The sequence below is a fragment of the Lepidochelys olivacea genome, assembly GCF_965140295.1.
Source record: "Lepidochelys olivacea isolate rLepOli2 genome assembly, chromosome: 7".
Taxonomy (NCBI): domain Eukaryota; kingdom Metazoa; phylum Chordata; order Testudines; family Cheloniidae; genus Lepidochelys; species Lepidochelys olivacea.
Window position 1 is genome coordinate 31,941,217 of NC_140417.1, and position 19,397 is coordinate 31,960,613.

General features: G+C 48.1%; 1 protein-coding gene across 1 annotated transcript; it reads left to right on the plus strand.

Annotated features, from left to right (window-relative positions):
- Window positions 1-320: 320 nt before the first annotated feature.
- CHRM1 (cholinergic receptor muscarinic 1) lies at window positions 321-19,347 on the plus strand. Its single transcript, XM_084635219.1, has 4 exons — window positions 321-481; window positions 13,006-13,115; window positions 13,963-15,701; window positions 17,361-19,347. The coding sequence occupies exon 3, from the start codon at window positions 14,044-14,046 to the stop codon at window positions 15,673-15,675; it is 1,632 nt and encodes a 543-aa protein (XP_084491345.1). The 5' UTR covers window positions 321-481; window positions 13,006-13,115; window positions 13,963-14,043; the 3' UTR covers window positions 15,676-15,701; window positions 17,361-19,347.
- The last annotated feature ends 50 nt before the right edge of the window (window positions 19,348-19,397 follow it).

Sequence of the window (19,397 nt, forward strand, 5' to 3'; positions counted from 1 at the left end):
CTGATCAGAATGCAACTGGGGTTCAGGAGGAAACTGTCACTGGGGCACTGGCCAGTGTCAGAGAGGGGATATGATGCCAGATGGGCACACTGGTCTGCTCTGGTTTGACAATTCTGATGTACCTATAGCAATAGCCCCAAACCCCACATCACCATTGCTGCAAGCTGCAGCTCTAAGAGCAGCTCCTGCAGCCCCTTTTTCAAATAAGGGCTCACATGCCATCAAGTTAGTGGGAGGGTTTGTTTGATGTGTGACGTGATATTTACACAAGGTTCAACAGACAGACAAGAAATACAGGGACAATAACATAAGTGCCGGAAAACTTCTGCATTTTTACCTGCTTCCCTCCTGCCCGGGCAAAAATTGGATTAAAGACGAGAGAAGCAAAGCCACACAGGGATGGAGCGCAGAAGGGTTGTAAAGTTACGCTAGTCTTTGGAGAAGGACAATGCAGGTTATTCTCCATATGGAACTCACTCAGGTACAGTCACTGTTGCCCACTTTCCAGGCATGCGTTAGGCGCTGGTGAGGTTTTTATTAATGCAGCGCTTTGGAAAGTAGGGTGGGTTTATGGGTAAGGTGCTAGGTTAAGTTGGGCCACTGGAGAGTTTTATTTGCTTCGCAGCTCTGTCACCAACTCCCTCTGTGACCTTGAAGACAGTATGGCCTAGTGCAGTAGTTCTCAACCTTTCCAAACTACTGTATCCTCTTTCAGGAGTCTGATTTGTGTTGCGTACCCCAAGTTGCACCTCACTTAAAAAAGACTTGTTTACAAAATCAGACCTAAAAATACCAAAGTGTCCCAGCACACTGTTACTAAGAAATTGCTTACTCTCTCATTTTTACCATATAATTATAAAATAAATCCATTGGAATATAAATATTGTACTTACCTTTCAGTGTATAGTATATAGAACAGTATAAACAAGTCATTCTCTGTATGAAATTTTAGTTTGTACTCCCTTCACTAGTGCTTTTTATGCAGACTGTTGTAAAACTAGGCAACTAACTAGAGGAGTTGACATACCCCCTGGAAGACCTCTCGGCACCCCCAGGTTGAGACCCACTGGCCTAGTGGATAGAGTACTGGCCCATCTCCACATTACTTGGTAACCTATGTTCATCTGGAAGGCTGGTGCTCACTGTATAGCTCTGTAGCTGCTGGAAGTGTGGATTCTATTCCTGGCTCAGCCACTGGCCCGCTGGTGAGTTTGTGCAAGTCACATCACCACCCTGTGCCTCAGTTTCCCTGTCTGTAAAATGTAAAATTGTGGCTTGCTTTGAGATGTGTGGATGAAAAGGGATGTACAAGAGCTACGGGTCATCATCTCAGCTTCTCCACATGTTCGGTCCTGCATTGTGCAAGCAGCTTGTAATCTCCTCGGGACAGAGACTCTCTCCCAAACTGTGTGTATGAAGAAGGGGAGGTGTCTGTATTGGGAGGAAAATGTAGCAGTGCTGGGTTGTTTTCCTCTCCAGATATCCTCCCTGTGCTAAACACCATCAAATGTGGCTTGTAGTGTTTAAAATGTGGTATGATTTACAAAAGAATGAGTCATTTTGCTCCCAGATCCATTCACTGCTAAAGGACACAGCACATGCCCTGCAGAATTTGCAAGTGACTTTGTGTTTTCTAAATAAATAAGTTGCATGGTCAAATGGCTCAGGCACTAATGTGAATGCAGCACAACTCGGTTCAATTCCCAGCTCTGCCACTGACCTGCTGTGTGACCTTGGGCAAGTCCTGTCCTGCTCTGTGTCTGTTTCCACTCCCACCCTTTGTCTATTTCGATTGCGAGCTCTTTGGGGCAGACTGTCTGCCATTATATATTTGTGCAGCACCTGGCACAACAGGGCCCCAGCTGTGAATCACAGAATCATAGAATATCAGGGTTGGAAGGGACCTCAGGAGGTCATCTAGTCCAACCCCCTGCTCAAAGCAGGACCAATCCCCAATTAAATCATCCCAGCCAGGGCTTTGTCAAGCCTGACCTTAAAAACTTCTAAGGAAGGAGATTCTACCACCTCCCTAGGTAATGCATTCCAGTGTTTCACCACCCTCCTAGTGAAGAAGTTTTTCCTAATATCCAACCTAAACCTCCCCCACTGCAACTTGAGATCATTACTCCTTGTCCTGTCCTCTTCTACCACTGAGAATAGTCTAGAACCATCCTCTCTGGAACCACCTCTCAGGTAGTTGAAAGCAGCTATCAAATCCCTCTCATTCTTCTCTTCTGCAGACTAAACAATCCCAGTTCCCTCAGCCTCTCCTCATAAGTCATGTATTCCAGACTCCTAATCATTTTTGTTGCTCTTCACGGGACTCTCTCCAATTTATCCACATCCTTCTTGTAGTGTGGGGCCCAAAACTGGACACAGTACTCCAGATGAGGCCTCACCAATGTCGAATAGAGGGGAACGATCACGTCCCTCGATCTGCTCTCTATGCCCCTACTTATACATCCCAAAATGCCATGGGCCTTCTTGGCAACAAGGGCACACTGCTGACTCATATCCAGCTTCTCGTCCACTGTCACCCCTAGGCCCTTTTCTGCAGAACTGCTGCCTAGCCATTCGGTCCCTAGTCTGTAGCTGTGCATTGGGTTCTTCCGTCCTAAGTGCAGGACCCTGCACTTATCCTTATTGAACCTCATCAGATTTCTTTTGGCCCAATCCTCCAATTTGTCTAGGTCCCTCTGTATCCTATCCCTGCCCTCCAGCGTATCAACCACTCCTCCCAGTTTAGTATCATCTGCAAATTTGCTGAGAGTGCAATCCACACCATCCTCCAGATCATTTATGAAGATATTGATCAAAACCGGCCCCAGGACCGACCCTTGGGGCACTCCACTTGACACCGGCTGCCAACTAGACATGGAGCCATTGATCACTACCCGTTGAGCCCGACAATCTAGCCAACTTTCTACCCACCTTATGTGGTTGGGGTCTGTGCAGCATGTGGCAGAACAGGGTCTTCACCCTGATGGGGGTCTGTGCAGCACCCACCCCAGCAGGGTCCCAATCTGAGGTAGGGTCTGTGAAGCACACAGCGCAATACAGGCCTTAATCACGGTCAGCGTTCACGTAGTTCCCAGCTTGTCATAGCCTTAATCTGGGTTAATGTCATAAATGTAACTTTAGTGGAGCTACACTGATTTACCACAGCTAAAAATCCAGCCTATAGCCCAGGCCACCAGCAAGCACAGCATTGAAACCAAAACCTAACTGCACAGCTAAGTAAATAACTGTTGTCAATTAGAGGCATATTTGAGCCAATTAAAAGCAATGGGGCCTTGTGCTGTGATAGCAAAGGAGTTTGTCCATATGGCTGATGCTCTCCAGATGACAGAGCTCCGAGCCCTCATTGTGGGTCATCCTTGTTCACATGATCCTTGTATTACTACCTCCCAGCTGGCTGGCTTGCCAGTTGGTAATTAGAGTGATGCTTGCTGGCCTTGAGGTAATGATGGGAGCAGTCTGTTCCCTGCCATAGCTTGGCCTGGTCATGTAGGGCAGGGCTTCTGCGTTCAGAGAGTATGGGTGTCAAGCAATATTACAAACTAGACAATGAGAAACTAGTTAGGAGCTAAGCCCAGGGAGGGATGGGAGTCAGGACTGCTGGGTTCTACCCGTAGTTCTGGGAGAGGAATGGAGCATACCTATTGCAGGTAGTGGGATGAGCAGGTCTCGGCCCATCCAAATCTAAAGAGTTCACGGACACCACCCGTGGAAACTCTGCCCGGAGAATGATCAGACGAGAGACAGGAAATAGTCCCCAGACTGGCAGAGTGCACACCCCCCCCTGCCCCACACACACAAAAACCCTTCCCTGTCAAGCTTCCTCTTCCTGGTTTGGTGGATGGCCACCAGGAGGAGGTTGACAAGGAGGTCTCATGACTTCATGGGGCCACGGATAGGGTGTGCAAGGTCAATAGGTGAGGGGGCAAGTGCAGCCAGACCCTCAGTAAGAGGTTCTGGAAGAGCCAGAGGTTAAAGCGGGGGGGTGGGGTTGGGTTGGACATCAGGACTCCCAGGGTCTAGTCCCAGCTCTGAGAGGGTCTAAGGGTTAGAACACAGGGGTTGGGAGCCAGGGCTACTGGGTTCTATTCCCTAAAGATTTTAAACACCGGGGAGCGATTCCCTTGCTCACGCATACAGACTTGCGCTAGTGCGAGTATAAATAGCAGCATGGCCAAGGCAGCACGGGCAGCAGCAGTGGAGGCATGGCTTAGCTGTGCCAAGTACAAACCCACCGGTTCCAGGCAGGTGTCTACTCAGCACGGCTAAGCCCTGCAGCTACACTGCTATTTATACTCCTGCTTCCTTGACGAGAGCTAGCACAAGTACATGTACACGAGCAGGGGAAATCACAACCCTAGTTTACAGTGTAGCCAGAGCCATAAAGAAAGCCAGGAATAGAGGAAAGTCACCTCTTCTTGGGCACAGTGCTGGCGGGAGGAGCTCCGGGTGGGATGTCTGAGGAAGGAAATTGCACATGGTGCATATGTTCCATCTGCTGCCAAGGAAATGGACCTTTGTTTAAATTTCTGTAAATAAACAGACTACACTAAGGATTTATTTTCTTCCAAACAGACTCATACCCAATTTCAACCCATGGCGAAGCAATAATAACGGGGTGGCAGATTTTTACTGAGAGGCTTAAAAGCAAAGTGCCTCTAAAACACAGGCAGATTTAACAAGTGGAGCCCATGTGTGGTGCCTACATTCAATTTTCTTACTGTGCCACCACGTGATCCGATTTTAAAGGGACATGACTTGCAGGACATCCTCCGGGAAGAAAGGAGAGAAGTTCTGACATTTTTCCAACGGTCTCCTCTGCACTCTTCCAATCAGAAGTTGTCCTGAGCTGTGAAAAACACACCTGATCAACCCCATCCCTTGAATTACAGGGCAGTAATAGAGCCAGGGAAACAAGGGGCTGAGGGTTACGTTCACAAGGAAAATCAAACACTGATGAACTGGCACTAGCAGGGACCTGTGCAAGGGAGGAATTGGGATCTTCACTCGCAAAGCCTGAGGGGATTAAATTGTTCACATAAAAGCATGTAGCAACTGGATCTGAGGTGTTTATATGGCTCCCACCACAATAGTATCTGAGCCCCTCACTATCTTTAACGTGACAAAACCGCTCAGAGACAGGGCAGTGCTATTATCCCCAATTTACAGAGGTGGAAACTGAGGCACAGAGCAGCTAAATGATTTGCCCAAGGTCTCCCTAGACTCCCCGGGCAGCCAGCTGAGGATCTGCCCCCCAGCCCCACCCCAATCTGTGGATCTCAAGGCAGGTATTTCAGTATCATTAGCCCAAATCTTTCCAACATTTTTACTACTCTAACTAGGGGGGTGTTGTGAGATTTTAAAAAACCCAGTATAATTAAAGGAGCATGCCTGAGTGTGTAAACAAAGCATTCTGAACCCTTTAAAGTTTGCCAAGGAGGAGCAAGGGGAGGGGAAACACAGTTTCTGGTGCATGGGAAAGGAGAGGACTCTGGGGTTTTGCATCTTGCTTTTTACTTCTGCAGCACCATGCAGACTCAACCTCCCCCTTCAATTATTCATGTACCATTCACTTCCTATCACTGTTGCTTGGGTTGCCAGAACCCAGCAGTCACTCGTGAGCTGTAACAGGTAAAGAAAAGAAGCCCACTCTTCCCTTTCAAACTAACCAGAAGCAGGAAGTCTTTGGCAGGTGCAGGGGGATGACGGGGGACAAGATGGAATCAGTGGGACGTTAGTGTGTAGCAAGATTCATGCCCGGAGTCATTGCTCAACCAAGCTGCACCCTGGGGCAGGGACTATGTTTTTGTTCTGTCTTTGTACAGTGCCTAGCACAAAGGGTCCAACTCCAGGCCCATGACTGGGGCTCCTAATTGCTACTACAATTCCACAGAGCAGTGAGGTTTTGAAACGGCCTCCCAGTAAGAGGAGTGGGAGGCAAACCACCTTCTTTCTGGGATTCTGTGACAGGGTTGCCTACAATAGCAGGGACTGGACTCAGTGATCCAGGAGGTGCCCTACAGTCCTATGTTCCTAATACAAATAATAAAAGTTAATAGCAGTAACTGATGGGCTAAATAGAGCTGGTCAAAAAAAATTTCATCGAGACGTTTGTTTGGACAAAAATGGCTCTTTAAACAAAATATACATTTTCATTGTGCTGGAATTTTTCCTTTTTATTTAGACTGAAAACATTGCAAAAAGCAAATGTTTCTAATTTTTGTTTTGTTTCAATGGTGGGGGGCAGCGGAGCCAACCACTCACTTTAAAAATAATTCTCCACTGGAAAGAGAGGAGGAGGGGAACGGTAAGAGAAAATAGGTTTCTCCCCTCCCACACTGAAACCAATTTCTCCAAGTCTCTTCTTGTTACTCATCCCTGAAGCCCTCCCATTATTTCCACTATATCTTTTGGGTGGCCAGAGAGACAGAAATCTTAAGGCCAAAGGAGACCATTTCTGCTGTATCATTTCTGAGATGAGGATGACCAATGAGTTTAGGTCAGAAGGGACCAGTGTGATCATCTAGTATAACACTGCCCTAAGAATTCCATCCAGTGACTTCTACACTGAGGCCTGGCCCAGAAAAACACTCTGATTATTGTGTTATCGCTACCCCCATCCTCTCCTGGAGCCAGGCTGTGCATGAAGCAGAGACTGAAATAGCATGAGACAGCTATGGATTCCCAGTCACCAGTCCAGATTTCATTTAGCTAAAACCTCATCTAATAATACAAAAACCTCCACAAGGTTAGGAAATGAATGATTGATCTGTCATCTGGGGGCTTTGTCTTCCCCCCCGCCCCCGCCCAGCGTCTTGAAACTGCAGTCTAGATTGGTAGGACTGATTGGAGGAGCTGACAGAGACAGCACTAGACAGCTGTCTACTCCTCAGGGGAAAACACACACTTTAACTTTTACCCACCCCTGTGTACAAAATGGGCCAGATCCCCAGCTAGTGTAAATCCTCAGCTGGTGCAAATCACTACATTGGCTTCCATAGTGCGATGCTGATTGAAACAGCTGAGGGTCTAAAAACTTGTTTTATCCCCACTTGGTTCACAGAAGATGTATGTAGTGTATTAATGTGTGAAGCTCACCCCGTACAAAGACCCAACAAAGACTCTCTGACCTTAAATGGTGCAAAGGCTTTGTGCTCCACGCAGGAGTGAATATCACCTAGAGCTGGCTGGCCCTTAAGATTTACTGGGGCTCAGCCGCACCAACCGCCTTGCTACTAGCAGTATCACCAACCTCAAGAGATCAAAAATAATTATTCGAACCCAGAAAAATCAAGATCAGCCTAGAAAATGAGATTATTTTTTTTTAAAGACTCTATTGTAGGTTTTGGTCTGTCTTTTGATGTTTGAACTCCCCTGCCTATGCTGGCTGGGGGGAGGGAGGAGACCTGACCATAAGAGTTGCCAATTCTGACAAGCTATTCAGTGAGACTTTTCCCCCCCAACATGACGTAATGTCATTTTCTTAAAATATCCTATTAAAATCTCCTGGTTTGCTTTCAATAGTCAGCAGAAGAGCCATGCTGAGTCTGGGAGACTCCAGGCCAATCCTGGAGGCTTGGCAACCCTAATGACAATTAGTGCTGCCAACTCCCCAGAATTTATTGGGTAAGGTCACTTTGGCCCCTGCTGCAGGAGCTCCCTTCCCCCATCCCTTGTCCAGCAATTAATTTTGCTCCCCACAACCCATCCATTGAGCTCCCCAGCCCCTCTCTCAGTTCAGCCCCACTCAGTTCACCTCCCAGCCTCACCTCTGTTCCTCCTGAGGCTCTTCACCCCCCCTCTCCTAGCTGGGGGGGCTGAGTGGGGTCCTCCCTACCCCGTCCCAGCTGGGGGCAGCTCCAGGGGCTCTTTAAGCCCCTATGACCCTTCCCAGGCTGGGTGCTGCAGGCCGAGAGGGGAGGGGCAAGGAGCAGAATCACCATCCTGTCTGGATTACTTACAGGAGCAGGGGGAGGCAGAGCTGTCCTGAGCTGCTGGGCTCTTTAGCTCCCTCCTCCTGTCCTGTGCGTATGGCTTTGGATTGCTGGGGGGTCTTGGGGAGGGGGAGGCAGAGGGAGAGGGGAAGAGAATTCTGCCTGCAGCAGCAGCTCTATTTGGTTGGTCTGCCCCAGGAGGCAGACAAATGGGGCACATAGACAATTAGGGGGCTCAAATTCACTAGAAAGCTGGTGCTTCTCACTTCATGGCATGACTGGCTCCAGCCCCAGCCAAAATCCTGCCTCTTGATAAAGAAATCTTGGAAGTGGACAACACTCAAGAAACTTGAGTCATGTGGTTGATGTGCTGCAGGGTGTAGTACTGCCTGCTGCCACTGGGGGAGCTGGAGATGCTGAAAACCTTCACCAGAGCAGCCTCCAAGATTCAAGAAACAGCCTGGAGTAAACAGGTTGCCTGTTTAAACTTGGTTTGAAAAGCAGCATGGACTTCTACATCTTTTCCAAAACTAGAGCCCTTGAGCTAAGACACTCCATAAACCAGCAGCAGTATAGGGTGTAAGACGATGCTAATCATCATAGTAGATTTACTTGGACTGGAAGCTCTTTGAGGCAGGGAGCTTTCATCTCTTTGGTCTGCATGTTCGGCCCACAGGACGGATCTGGCTTGTCAGGACTTTGGATCTGGCCCGCAGCATTGCCACCCCCATAGCACTGCGGGGCTAAGGCAGGCTCCCTGCATGCCCTGGCCCTGTGCTGCTCCTGGAAGCAGCCAGCACCATGTCCCTGCAGACCCTGACGGAGGGAGGGGAAGAGGCTCTGCACGCTGCCCTCGCCTGCAGGCACCACCCCCCGCAGCTCCCATTGGCCGGGAATGGGGAACCGCGGCCAATGGGAGTTTGAGGGAGTACCCGCAGGCATAGCGCCAGCTGCTTCTGGGAGCAGCGTGGGGCCAGAGCAGGCAGGGAGCCTGTCTTAGTCCCGCTGTATGCCACTGCCACCCTAGAGCCACTCAAGGCAAAGGCACCGGGCCAGAGCCCACACCCTGAACCCCTCCTGCACCCCAACCCCCTGCCCGGAGCCTCCTCCCACACTCTGCACCCCTCCTGCACTCCAACCCCCTTCCCTAAGCCCCCTGCTGCACCCCTCCTGCACCCCAACCCCTTGCCCTGAGCCCCTTCCTGCACAACGCACCCCATTCCACACCCCGCACTCCCTCCCGCACCCCAACCTCCTGCCCCAGCCCTACATTCATGGCCTCGCCTGCAGTTTCCCCACCCAGATGTGGGCCTTGGGCCAAAAAGTTTGCCCACCCCTGACCTAAAGCAATGGGATCCTGGTCCACGACCAGGGCTCCTGGGTGCTATGACAGTACAGATAACATTACACACACCTGCACAGTTACACTGCTCTGATTCCATCCATTTATACGGCACACATAAGGTAGTTCACTAGAATACTTAGCAATGGCCCAGACATGAGAGGCAGCCTGACCTAGCAGCTACAGCTAGATTTCAGTAGACCTGGGTTCTATGCCCAGCTCTTTCACTCACCAGCTGTATGACCCCCAGCTAGTCCCTTCCCCTCCCTGTACCTCTGTTTTCCCTCCCAAGCTTTATCTGTTTAATTATGAGCCCGTTGGTGCAGGGACCGTCTCTCACTGTGTGCCTGTGCAGCAATTAGCACAACAGGATCCTGATCAGATGGGGCGAGTAGAAGCGGCTGTGATACAGAAAACATTATGTGGAGAGGGATGCCGTCCAATTCTCAAAAATAAGATTAGGTTAAAATACAATTAGGGGTTTTTTGAAATTGAGGATTATAAAATTAGATAAAACAAATAAAACTAGATTAGATAACAATGAGAATTTAGCTAGATTCATTATTATTAAACTTAGACATACTAAATAAGGATAGAAAAATGTTGGAGACACAAGGTGGGTGAAGTAACATCTATTACTGGACCAACTTTTGTTGATGAAAGAAACAAGCTTCCCCGAGCTCTTCTTCACGTGAAAGCTCAAGAGCTTGTCTCTTTCACCAACAGATGTTGATTCAATAAAAGATATTATCTCACTCATTGCCCACCTTGTCTTTCATATCCTGAGACCAATATGGCTACAACACTGCAAACAAAATAGAAAAATTTGTTATTTTTTTTTTTATTGGGAGGTCTGTTTCTCTTTCTATTCCTGGAAGTGTGTGCAATAGAGGGAGTCAGCAATCTTTTTTCCCCCAGCCAAAAATTACTTTTCGAATAAAAAACATTTGCTCATTTTTGGTTTGCTCAAAATTATCCTGTCTCCCGCCCCCAACAACAAAACAAAATGAAAACAGAAAAGTTTTCATTAAAATATTAGTTTTCTACAAATGAAAATTTTGTAAGGAAGACCAAAAACATTTGGTTTCCAATATTTAATTGGGAAAAGAAAAAAATAACTTTCCTCTAACTTTTGAAGGGGAAAAGTGATTTTTTAAAAAAAATTTCTGGTGAAAAATTAGTATTTTTCAGCCAGCCCTGGGGCACAAAACATGTTAACAAAAATATCTAGTTCTTCCACAGCACTTTCCAGTCACAGATCTCAAAGCACTTTACAAAGGAGGTTAGTATCATTATCTGCATTTTATAGATTGGGAAACTGAAGCACAGAGTAGGGAAGTGACTTGTCCAAGGTCACCCAGCAACCCAGTGGCAGAGCTGGCAACTGAACCTGGGGCTCCCAAGTCCCAACCCAGTGCCCTATTGGTGTGGCTCTTTGTCTTTCCCAAGTGTTCCATGCCATATATAGCCATTTGTAAACCTATGATTGCCCCCTGACCAAACAGACTTTTCAAGGGTTACATAAGCTTCTCTTTAATTCCTTCCTAGGACTGAGCTGTGGTTTCCTTTGCAAAGCTGAGAACCTTTTCACTGTCGTGCCTCCTTCCATATTCCACAGCTGTCTCTTCTGTTAACTATCACTCAGAATCAGAAACAAGGACAAGAAACAGGTTTCTCTCTTTCTTAGGAATCCCAGTTACTAAACGTGCCAAGAATTCATCAGTTATTTCCAGGCATCTGGTGTTTGGTTGCATGGAGGGGTGTGTCTCCCCATGATATTTGCATTGCCCTCTGTTTGCGCAACTCCACCTCCGTGTGCATATGCACATGCATATATGCATTGGTCCCATTTCCCCAGCCTGAACTGGGCATTACTCACACAGAAGCTGAACAACTTCACAGATCAGCTCTGGTGAGTATATTTTGCTCCTGCTGTTGCTGCTATGCAGTAAACTCTGAGCCACTGGCAGATCTTAGAGAAACAATGGGCACGGAGTGGAGGGATTTGTGGTGTTAATGCCCTGAACTGTGTGATTCAGTAGGTCTGGGTTCAATTGCCAGCTGTGCTTCAGACTCATTGTGTGACCTAGGGCAAGTCAGTGCTGTCTACCTCAGTTTCCCCCTCTGTATAACAGGATTAATAACCCTTGGTCTATCCAGAATGCAAGCACTCTTGCTATGTGGCTGTACTGGGCCCTGATTTTGGTGGGAGCTCCCAGTCGCTACCATAGCACATATAATAACAAGGAGGAGCAGTGGCAAGTATATTTCACTTGTGTCCTTCAAAAGCTGGACCACGTTAAGGCAGATTCTTCCCAAGGATCTTTGTTTTATTCCAGACAGGAATCTTAGTTGGCCAGCCATTAACAGTTCATTTTACTCTCTTCCTTCTGGTGTTTTGGCCAAGATGGTTTTAAAAAAGTGACAGTTGATTTCAGGTGCCGTTTTTTGGGGAGGGAGGCTGTCCAACTTCAGACACCTCAAATGGGCCTGATTTTCAAAGGGCAGGTAGCTGATGCTCTGAAGGTATCTCAAACTGTACCTTGTAAGTGGCTGGCCTGTCTCCCCAGCCCAGGATTAATGCCATGCCTAGGATCTGTTCAGGGCCTTTCATCAAGCCACCATTTATTAATTGCAGTGACCTTTAGCAAACCCCAAAATAAATAGTTCAGCATAGAAACCACCTCTTTCCCCCTGAGCCAGGGTTTTTTGCATGTCACAGGTTCCTACTCTACCGGCCACTTACCTGAGTAACCCTGCTCCCTGTCACTCTTCCCTTCCCCACACCTTAACCCAGCAGTTTCCTGCCAGATCCTCTCTGCTTCTGCCAGCTCTCACCACACCTGAGCCATTTGCTGGCTTTTATAATCACCTGACCCCTTTCCAGCCGGGTCTGATCAACCCAAACACCTGTTCTTAAAGGCACTCTGCCTTAGAACAGAGATGGATGATCCCAATCCCCCTGGCCTATAAAAGGGTAGACCCCCCCCCCCCATTACACACATTGAAAAAACAGTGCATTCAAAATCATTAGTCACTTTCAAAACTTTTGGACTGTGTTTGTCCTGGGCTCTTGACAGTTCTAGACACTAGTGATCAGGGCAACAGGCATTTTCTCCTACCAGTGTAGCAGGAGAGCTTGATTTGCTATTGTTCAAATTCCACTGCTGCCCAGCTTTCTGGGGGCTCCTTCTGTGCCCCTGGGAGAGCACCTAGCTACATCCTTGTCAACTGCAATAAGGCAAAAGTACCTCATAATAACCTAATTAGGTGGAGGCAGCTTGGAATCGTGTGCAACAAGCCAACAGATCACCTAGCTCAGAGGATGTGGAGCTGCAACCACATGGACTGGACCACAAAAGACAAAGGTTGGATGCAACAAGGACAGAGGTTGTTGCATGAGGTTGCAGCACTGATAGATTAGGGTAGATTCCTCCCCCTACCCTCTGTGGAGCTCCACTATACTAAGCCCCTGTAAACGTTTACTTGGAGCAAAAATTGAACCTGTACCTTTTACTAGAGAGAGAACAGCTGTACACTTGGGTCCTTAACCTATAGGGTTAAGGACCCAAACCTGCATCATTGAAATAAACAGGAATTGTGATAGTGTCTTGAGTGAAAACAAGATCATGGTCTAAATGTAACTATTTGAGGGTTAACCTAGCAGTGTCGGAGAGCTGTGAAAAGGTAATTTACTTTTCATTGATACAGGTGGCCTCCAAAATGTGACGTCTTAGATGTGTCAGTGCCCCACTACCATTGTAACATCATTGGACTGGAGAAGGGACATGAAGTTTCAAAGAAACAATCTTGATAGCAAGGTGAGTATCCTGTGATCTCCTTTGCCACTCCAGGCAATGGGCTCCAGGGTCCCCAAGATCCAACCTTCCCATTGGCTTCCTCTTCTTATCATTTCTATGGTAGCGTGTAGGGCACTACCTAACCCCGACCGAGATCAGGGCCCCCATCATGCCAAGCACTGCACACACACAAAGTAAGAGATGGTCTCCGCACCAAAGAGCTCACTATCTAAAATTCTAAATAGATAAAGGTGAGAACTGAAACAGGCACAGGAAGGGGAAATGACTAGACCAAGATTAATGGCAGAGTCGGGAATTGAACCCAGGTGTCCCGAGCCCCAGCCCAGTGTCCTATCCATTAAACAAAACTGCTTTTCTGCACAAGGTCACAGAACAACCAAGCCAGGAATGAACCCAGATCTCCTACCTCAGTGCTCTCATTACCCAGCACTGGGTGGGAAATTTCATGTCAAGTTGAACTAAAACTGAAATCTTTTCAACATTTCTGGCAAACCAAAAAACTTAAAAAATAAATGTTTTGGGTCAATGTTTTGTTTCAATTTGAATCATTTAACATTTTTGAATTTTTTTAAATAATTGAAGGAAATTTCTGAATTAAAATTGTTTCAAACCAAAAAATTGAAATGCTTCATTTACAAAATCTCAAAATGAAACATTACGATTGGGGGAGGTGGGGGCTGAGGGTTTTATTAAATGAATAATTCATCAAAACCAATATGAATTTGCAAAACATCTCAGTGTTGCCAAATCTGCATTTTTCAAGGAAAGAAATGTTGTCTGAAAAATTTCACCCAGCTCTAAATCTGACCCTTCTCCCAGCTCAGCCAAGTCTCTTTCCTCATTCCAGGAGGCGTCCTCAGACTGAAGACCCCTGCTCATCTTTCCTCTCCTGGCCAAAGGGGCTTTAAATTGGAGCGGTGGGAACCCAATGTCATCCCAATACGCTATTCTGGGAGAGGTGAGACCCCACCCCAGCACCATGAACCTTTCTAATGTCCCACCAGCCCTCAATGGCTCCCAGGGTGGCCCCTCGCCTATCCTGTATGGGGGCCATTCTTTGTGGCAGGTGGTGTTGATTGTGCTGATGACTGGGATCCTCTCGCTGGTCACACTGGTGGGCAACCTGCTTGTGATGGTCTCCTTCAAAGTCAACAGCGAATTGAAGACAGTCAACAACTACTTCCTACTCAGCCTGGCCTGTGCTGACCTCATCATTGGAGCAGTGTCTATGAACCTCTACACCACCTACATCATCATGGGGCACTGGGCCCTTGGCAACATGGCCTGCGACCTCTGGCTGGCCCTTGACTATGTAGCCAGCAATGCTTCAGTCATGAACCTCCTGATCATCAGCTTTGACCGCTACTTCTCCATCACACGGCCCTTGACCTACCGGGCCAAGAGGACACCAAAGAGGGCAGCCATCATGATCGGCTTAGCTTGGGCCATCTCCTTCATCCTTTGGGCACCTGCCATCTTGTTCTGGCAGTACTTTGTTGGGGAGCGGACAGTGCCCTCAGGAAACTGCCATCTCCAGTTCCTCTCTCAGCCTATCATTACTTTTGGCACGGCCATTGCAGCCTTCTACCTGCCGGTCACCATCATGATCATTCTCTACTGGAGGATCTACCGGGAGACTGAGAACAGGGCCAGGGAACTGGCTTGCCTGCAAGGCTCAGAGAGCAAAAGCATTGTCAGGCCAATCCCCAACAACAGGCCTAAAGGAGGTGGTGAAGGCAGCAACAGCAACTCAGAGCGGTTGGAACCCATCAAGGTTTCTTCTGCTGTGGCAAAAACCCACACAAAGGCCTACTGCTTTCCCAGTTGGAGGAAGGCCAGGCTATATGTGGAGCAGAGCAGCAACGGGAGCTGGATCAATACAGAGGAGGAGGAAGAGGAGGACGGCTCCCCTGATTCCTTGACATCGTCTGAGGGAGAGGAGCAGCCCTTTGAGGTTCAGAGTGTCTGCTCGGTGGTGATCCGGCTGCCTATGATTGGCAGTGTAACGCAGCCCCCGCTGCCAACAGAGAAGCCAACCCGGGGCCGGGAGAAGTTGGCTGGAGGGCCATGGGCAGGAGGGAATGGCTTGTGCAGGATCCTAGCCCAGTCTCCTGCTGCCACTGAGTCCCCCAACATGGCCAAGAAGCCGTCAAACAAAAAGATATCACCAATTAAGGAGAAGGGGGTGTTGACTGCCAAAAGCCATCTGCGGAAGAGGAGCAAACAGCTCTCCCAGCAGAAGACCCTCTCCCTGATCAAAGAGAAGAAAGCAGCCCGAACACTGAGTGCCATCCTGCTGGCCTTCATCCTCACATGGACACCCTATAACATCATGGTGCTGGTGTCCACCTTCTGCCAGGACTGTGTTCCTAAGAGCCTCTGGAAACTGGGCTACTGGCTTTGCTATGTCAACAGCACTGTCAATCCCATGTGCTATGCCCTGTGCAATAAGTCTTTTCGCAATACATTTAAGATGCTGCTGCTGTGCCGCTGGGACAAGAGGAGGTGGAAGAAGATGCCCAAGCACGTGGTGGCCTTCCACAGGGCTCCAGCACACTGAGCAGGCGTGGGGTGAATTCCAGAATGGTGAGCCAGGCACAGCCAGTGGAGGGAGCCAAATGCGGCAGCGGGGGAGGGGTGGGAATTAGCTTCTAAGGTGGGAAGTGGAGAGTGAATCAGACCATGAATTGTTGAGACTGTATGGCAGAGGTTCTCAAACTGTGGGGTGTGCTCTCCAGGAGGATACGGAGAAATGATTGGGGGGGCAGTCCCCACAGGGGGTGGGGAGGAAGCGCCACCCAGCCTCGCTCTGCTCTGGCCCTGCCCCCAGCCGGAGCCCTGGCTCCCGGCCCCAAGCCACCCCTAGTCGCCCCTGACTGGCCTGGACACGGCTCCATTCCCAGGCCCACTCCCATCCCCGTGCCCAGCTGCAGCCCCAGCCTTAGCTCCCTCCCCGTGGTCTGCGTTCCCTCCCCCCCACACACACAGCTGCAGCCCCACTCCCAACCCCAGGAGGGAGGATAAGGACAGGAGTAAGGGTGGGGGGGACGTGAACCTGAAAAGTTTGGGGATCACTGCTGTAGGGTACCCCTGTGTCATCAGTTGCAGCTAAGGTCAGCCCTATTAAAGAACATGGAGGGGGACAATTCTGCTCTTGCAACCATGCATGCACCTTGCAGTAAACTTCATCAGTCTAAGTGCCTAAATGGAAAACAGAAATTTGATAATAGAGGGATCTTCAGTCTAGCAGACAATTAGGATCCTAGTAAAAATCATGCCTCATAGTGGAAGATTCAGAGAACTCAGTCTATTTAGTTTATCTAAGAGAAGGTTAAGGGATCTATAAGTATCTGCCTGGGGAAGAAGAGCTCTGTGTAAGCTTGAAAGCTTGTCTCTCTCACCTCCAGAAGTTGGTCCAATAAAAGATTTTACCTCCCCCAACTTGTCTCTCTACATGGGGAAGAGAAATTTGATAATGGAGGGCTCATCAAACTAGCCAAGGTCTAACAAGAACCAATGACTGCAAGCTAAAGCTAGATAAATTCAGACAAGAAATAAAGTGCCTGTTTTTAACAGTGAGGGGAATTAACCATTGGAACAACTTACCAAAGGCTGTGGTGGGTTTTCCATTGCTGGCAATTTTTAAATCAAGACTGGACAGTTTTCTAAAACATCTGTTCTAGTCCAAAGAGGCATTATTATCCAGGGATGTCCTATGGCCTGTATTATACAGCCCGTCAGATTAGATGATCACAGTGGTCCCTTTTGGCCTCATAATCTATGAATATAAGAGTGGGGACTCCACTGCCTCCTGCTGAAGGATGAATGGACTTGGTGGAAGTAGCATGCATGGTGGGTGGGACAATGCAGATCCTGGACACCGCTGAGTGCAATTTGGCCCTGGGAACTCATCATGTGAAAATAATTAATACACTAGACCAAAGCTTTTCCTAAGAGGACTCTATGCCAGCTCTAGGAGTGGGAGCTGGTGGTTAGAACAGGAGGAAATTGGGAGTCAAAGACTTGTGGGTTTTATTCCCAGCTCTGGAATAATAACTCTTCCCAGAGCTGGGATCTAGTGGTTACAACAGTTAGTACTAGGGCCAGGACTCTTGAATTCTATTCCCAGCTCAGGGAGGGCTGTATTGCCGCTGGAAGCCAAGGTGCCAGCAGCTCTTATCAAGATATAACAAGCAAATGTATTACAAGTGTCTCAATTTGCGGTTCCTTGCCTTTTTCCCCTAGATTAAATCCCTGGGCTGGGATGAAGACTGTCAGGCAAACTGCACTGCAGCAGAAGAATGGGACCTGGCTGTGATGCCAGAGGGAGAATTCCTCCGAGACAGTCATGAACCCAGCCTTTGGGGTCTGGGTGAGGATACAGCTGGCAGGTTCCGGAACACCATGCCACCGTTTATTATTGTAATCTTGAACTCATTGTCAGATAGTGGCCTTCCTTAAAACCTTGATGAATGTGGATGTATCAAAAGGAAAACAAATGGACAAAGCTGGCGCATTTAATGCTCTGTGCTTGAGAGAAACTGATTTAAAACCTGGTTTAAAATCTAAGCCACAGGGCCACTGAAACCAGCAATTCATGATTGTGACATGACCTCTTGGGATTTTCAGCTCTTTCCAGTCTTGATGCTTTGACTAAGAGGACACTTGACCTTCCATCCATTCAGCCACAGAGACAAGCACAGTCTAGCCATCCTACTGCTTAGACCAGGAAAATGGGAGTCAGAACTCCTGACTCTTCATGAGTATGTCTAGTGGTTAGAGTCAGAGACTGGGCTGGGAGGAGAGAGGGTGTCTAGCGCTTAGAGCAAGGACGGGGGAAGACTCCTGCATTCCAGCCCCAGTTCTGGGAGGTCAGTGGCGTTTAGTGATTAGGGCAGAGGAGAATGGTAGACAAGACTCCTGAGTTCTTCTGTTTCCCGGCTCAGAGTCAGAAACTGGGAATCTGATCTGTAGGGTGGGGAGGTCTAATGGGTTACAGCAGGGTGGCAGTGGGAGCCAGGACTCCTGGATTCTATTTCCAGCTCTGGGAGGGGCACGGTGTCTAGTTCTGCAGAAAAGGATCTGGGGATTACAGCGGATGAGAAGCTGGATATGACCAGTGTGCCCTTGTTGCCAAGAAGGCAAATAGCATATTAGGATGTATTAGTAGGAGCACTGCCAACAGATTGAGGGAAGTGATTATTCCCCTCTATTCAGGACTGGTGAGGCCACACATGAAGTATTGTGTCCAGTTTGGGTCCCCACACTACAGAAGGGATGTGGACATATTAGAGAGAGTCCAGTGGAGGGCAACGAAAATGATTAGAGGGCTAGGGCACATGACTTACAAGGAGATGCTGAGGGAACTAGGGTTATTTAGTCTGCAGAAGATAAGACTGAGGGGGGATTTGATAGGAGCCTTCAACTACCTTAAGTGGGGTTCCAAAGAGGATGGAGCTTGGCTGTTCTTGGTGGTGGCAGATGACAGAACAAGAAGCAATGGTCTCAAGTTGCAGTGGGGGAGGTCTAGGTTGGATATTAGGAAACACTATTTCACTAGGAGGGTGGTGAAGCACTAGAAATGGGTTACCTAGGGAAGTGGTAGAATCTCCATCTTTAGAGGTTTTTAAGGCCCGGTTTGACAAAGCCCTGGCTGGGATGATTTAGTTGGGGTTGGTCCTGCTTTGAGCAGGGGATTAGACTAAATGACCTCCTGAGGTCTCTTCCAACCCTAATATTCTATGATTCTAGTGACTAAAGGTGGGGGTGTCTGGGCTCTGGAGTTCCATTCTCAGAGCTTGTGACCTTGGGCAATCATGGGTGGTGAAGCTTCAGTGGTTGAGTTTTAGAAAACACTTTGTAATCTGGTGCTAGTGAGGTGCCGAGTATCACTGCATTGCACTGAGAAAGATGAAAACTGAAGGTGACATGGGGAAAGATGACATCTGGAGTAGGGAAAGACAGTAAGGACAGTTGCACCTCCATCCTTCCCATCAGGGTCTTAAAGTGTCCCATTCAACCACATGGACACAGGATATTATTAATAACCAACTCTGTTACTGTCCTGCTCAAGAGGATTAGTGTAGAGAAATTCTTCCCTAGTCCCTGCTCAAGCATCTCTCTAAGGGGGTTATATAGGCCCCATTATCATAATACCTGGGCACCTCACAATATTTTAATTAGGGTTGTCAAGTGATTTAAAAAATTAATCGTGATTAATCATACGGTTAAATGATAGAACACTATTTATTTAAATATTTTTGGATGTTTCCTACATTTTCA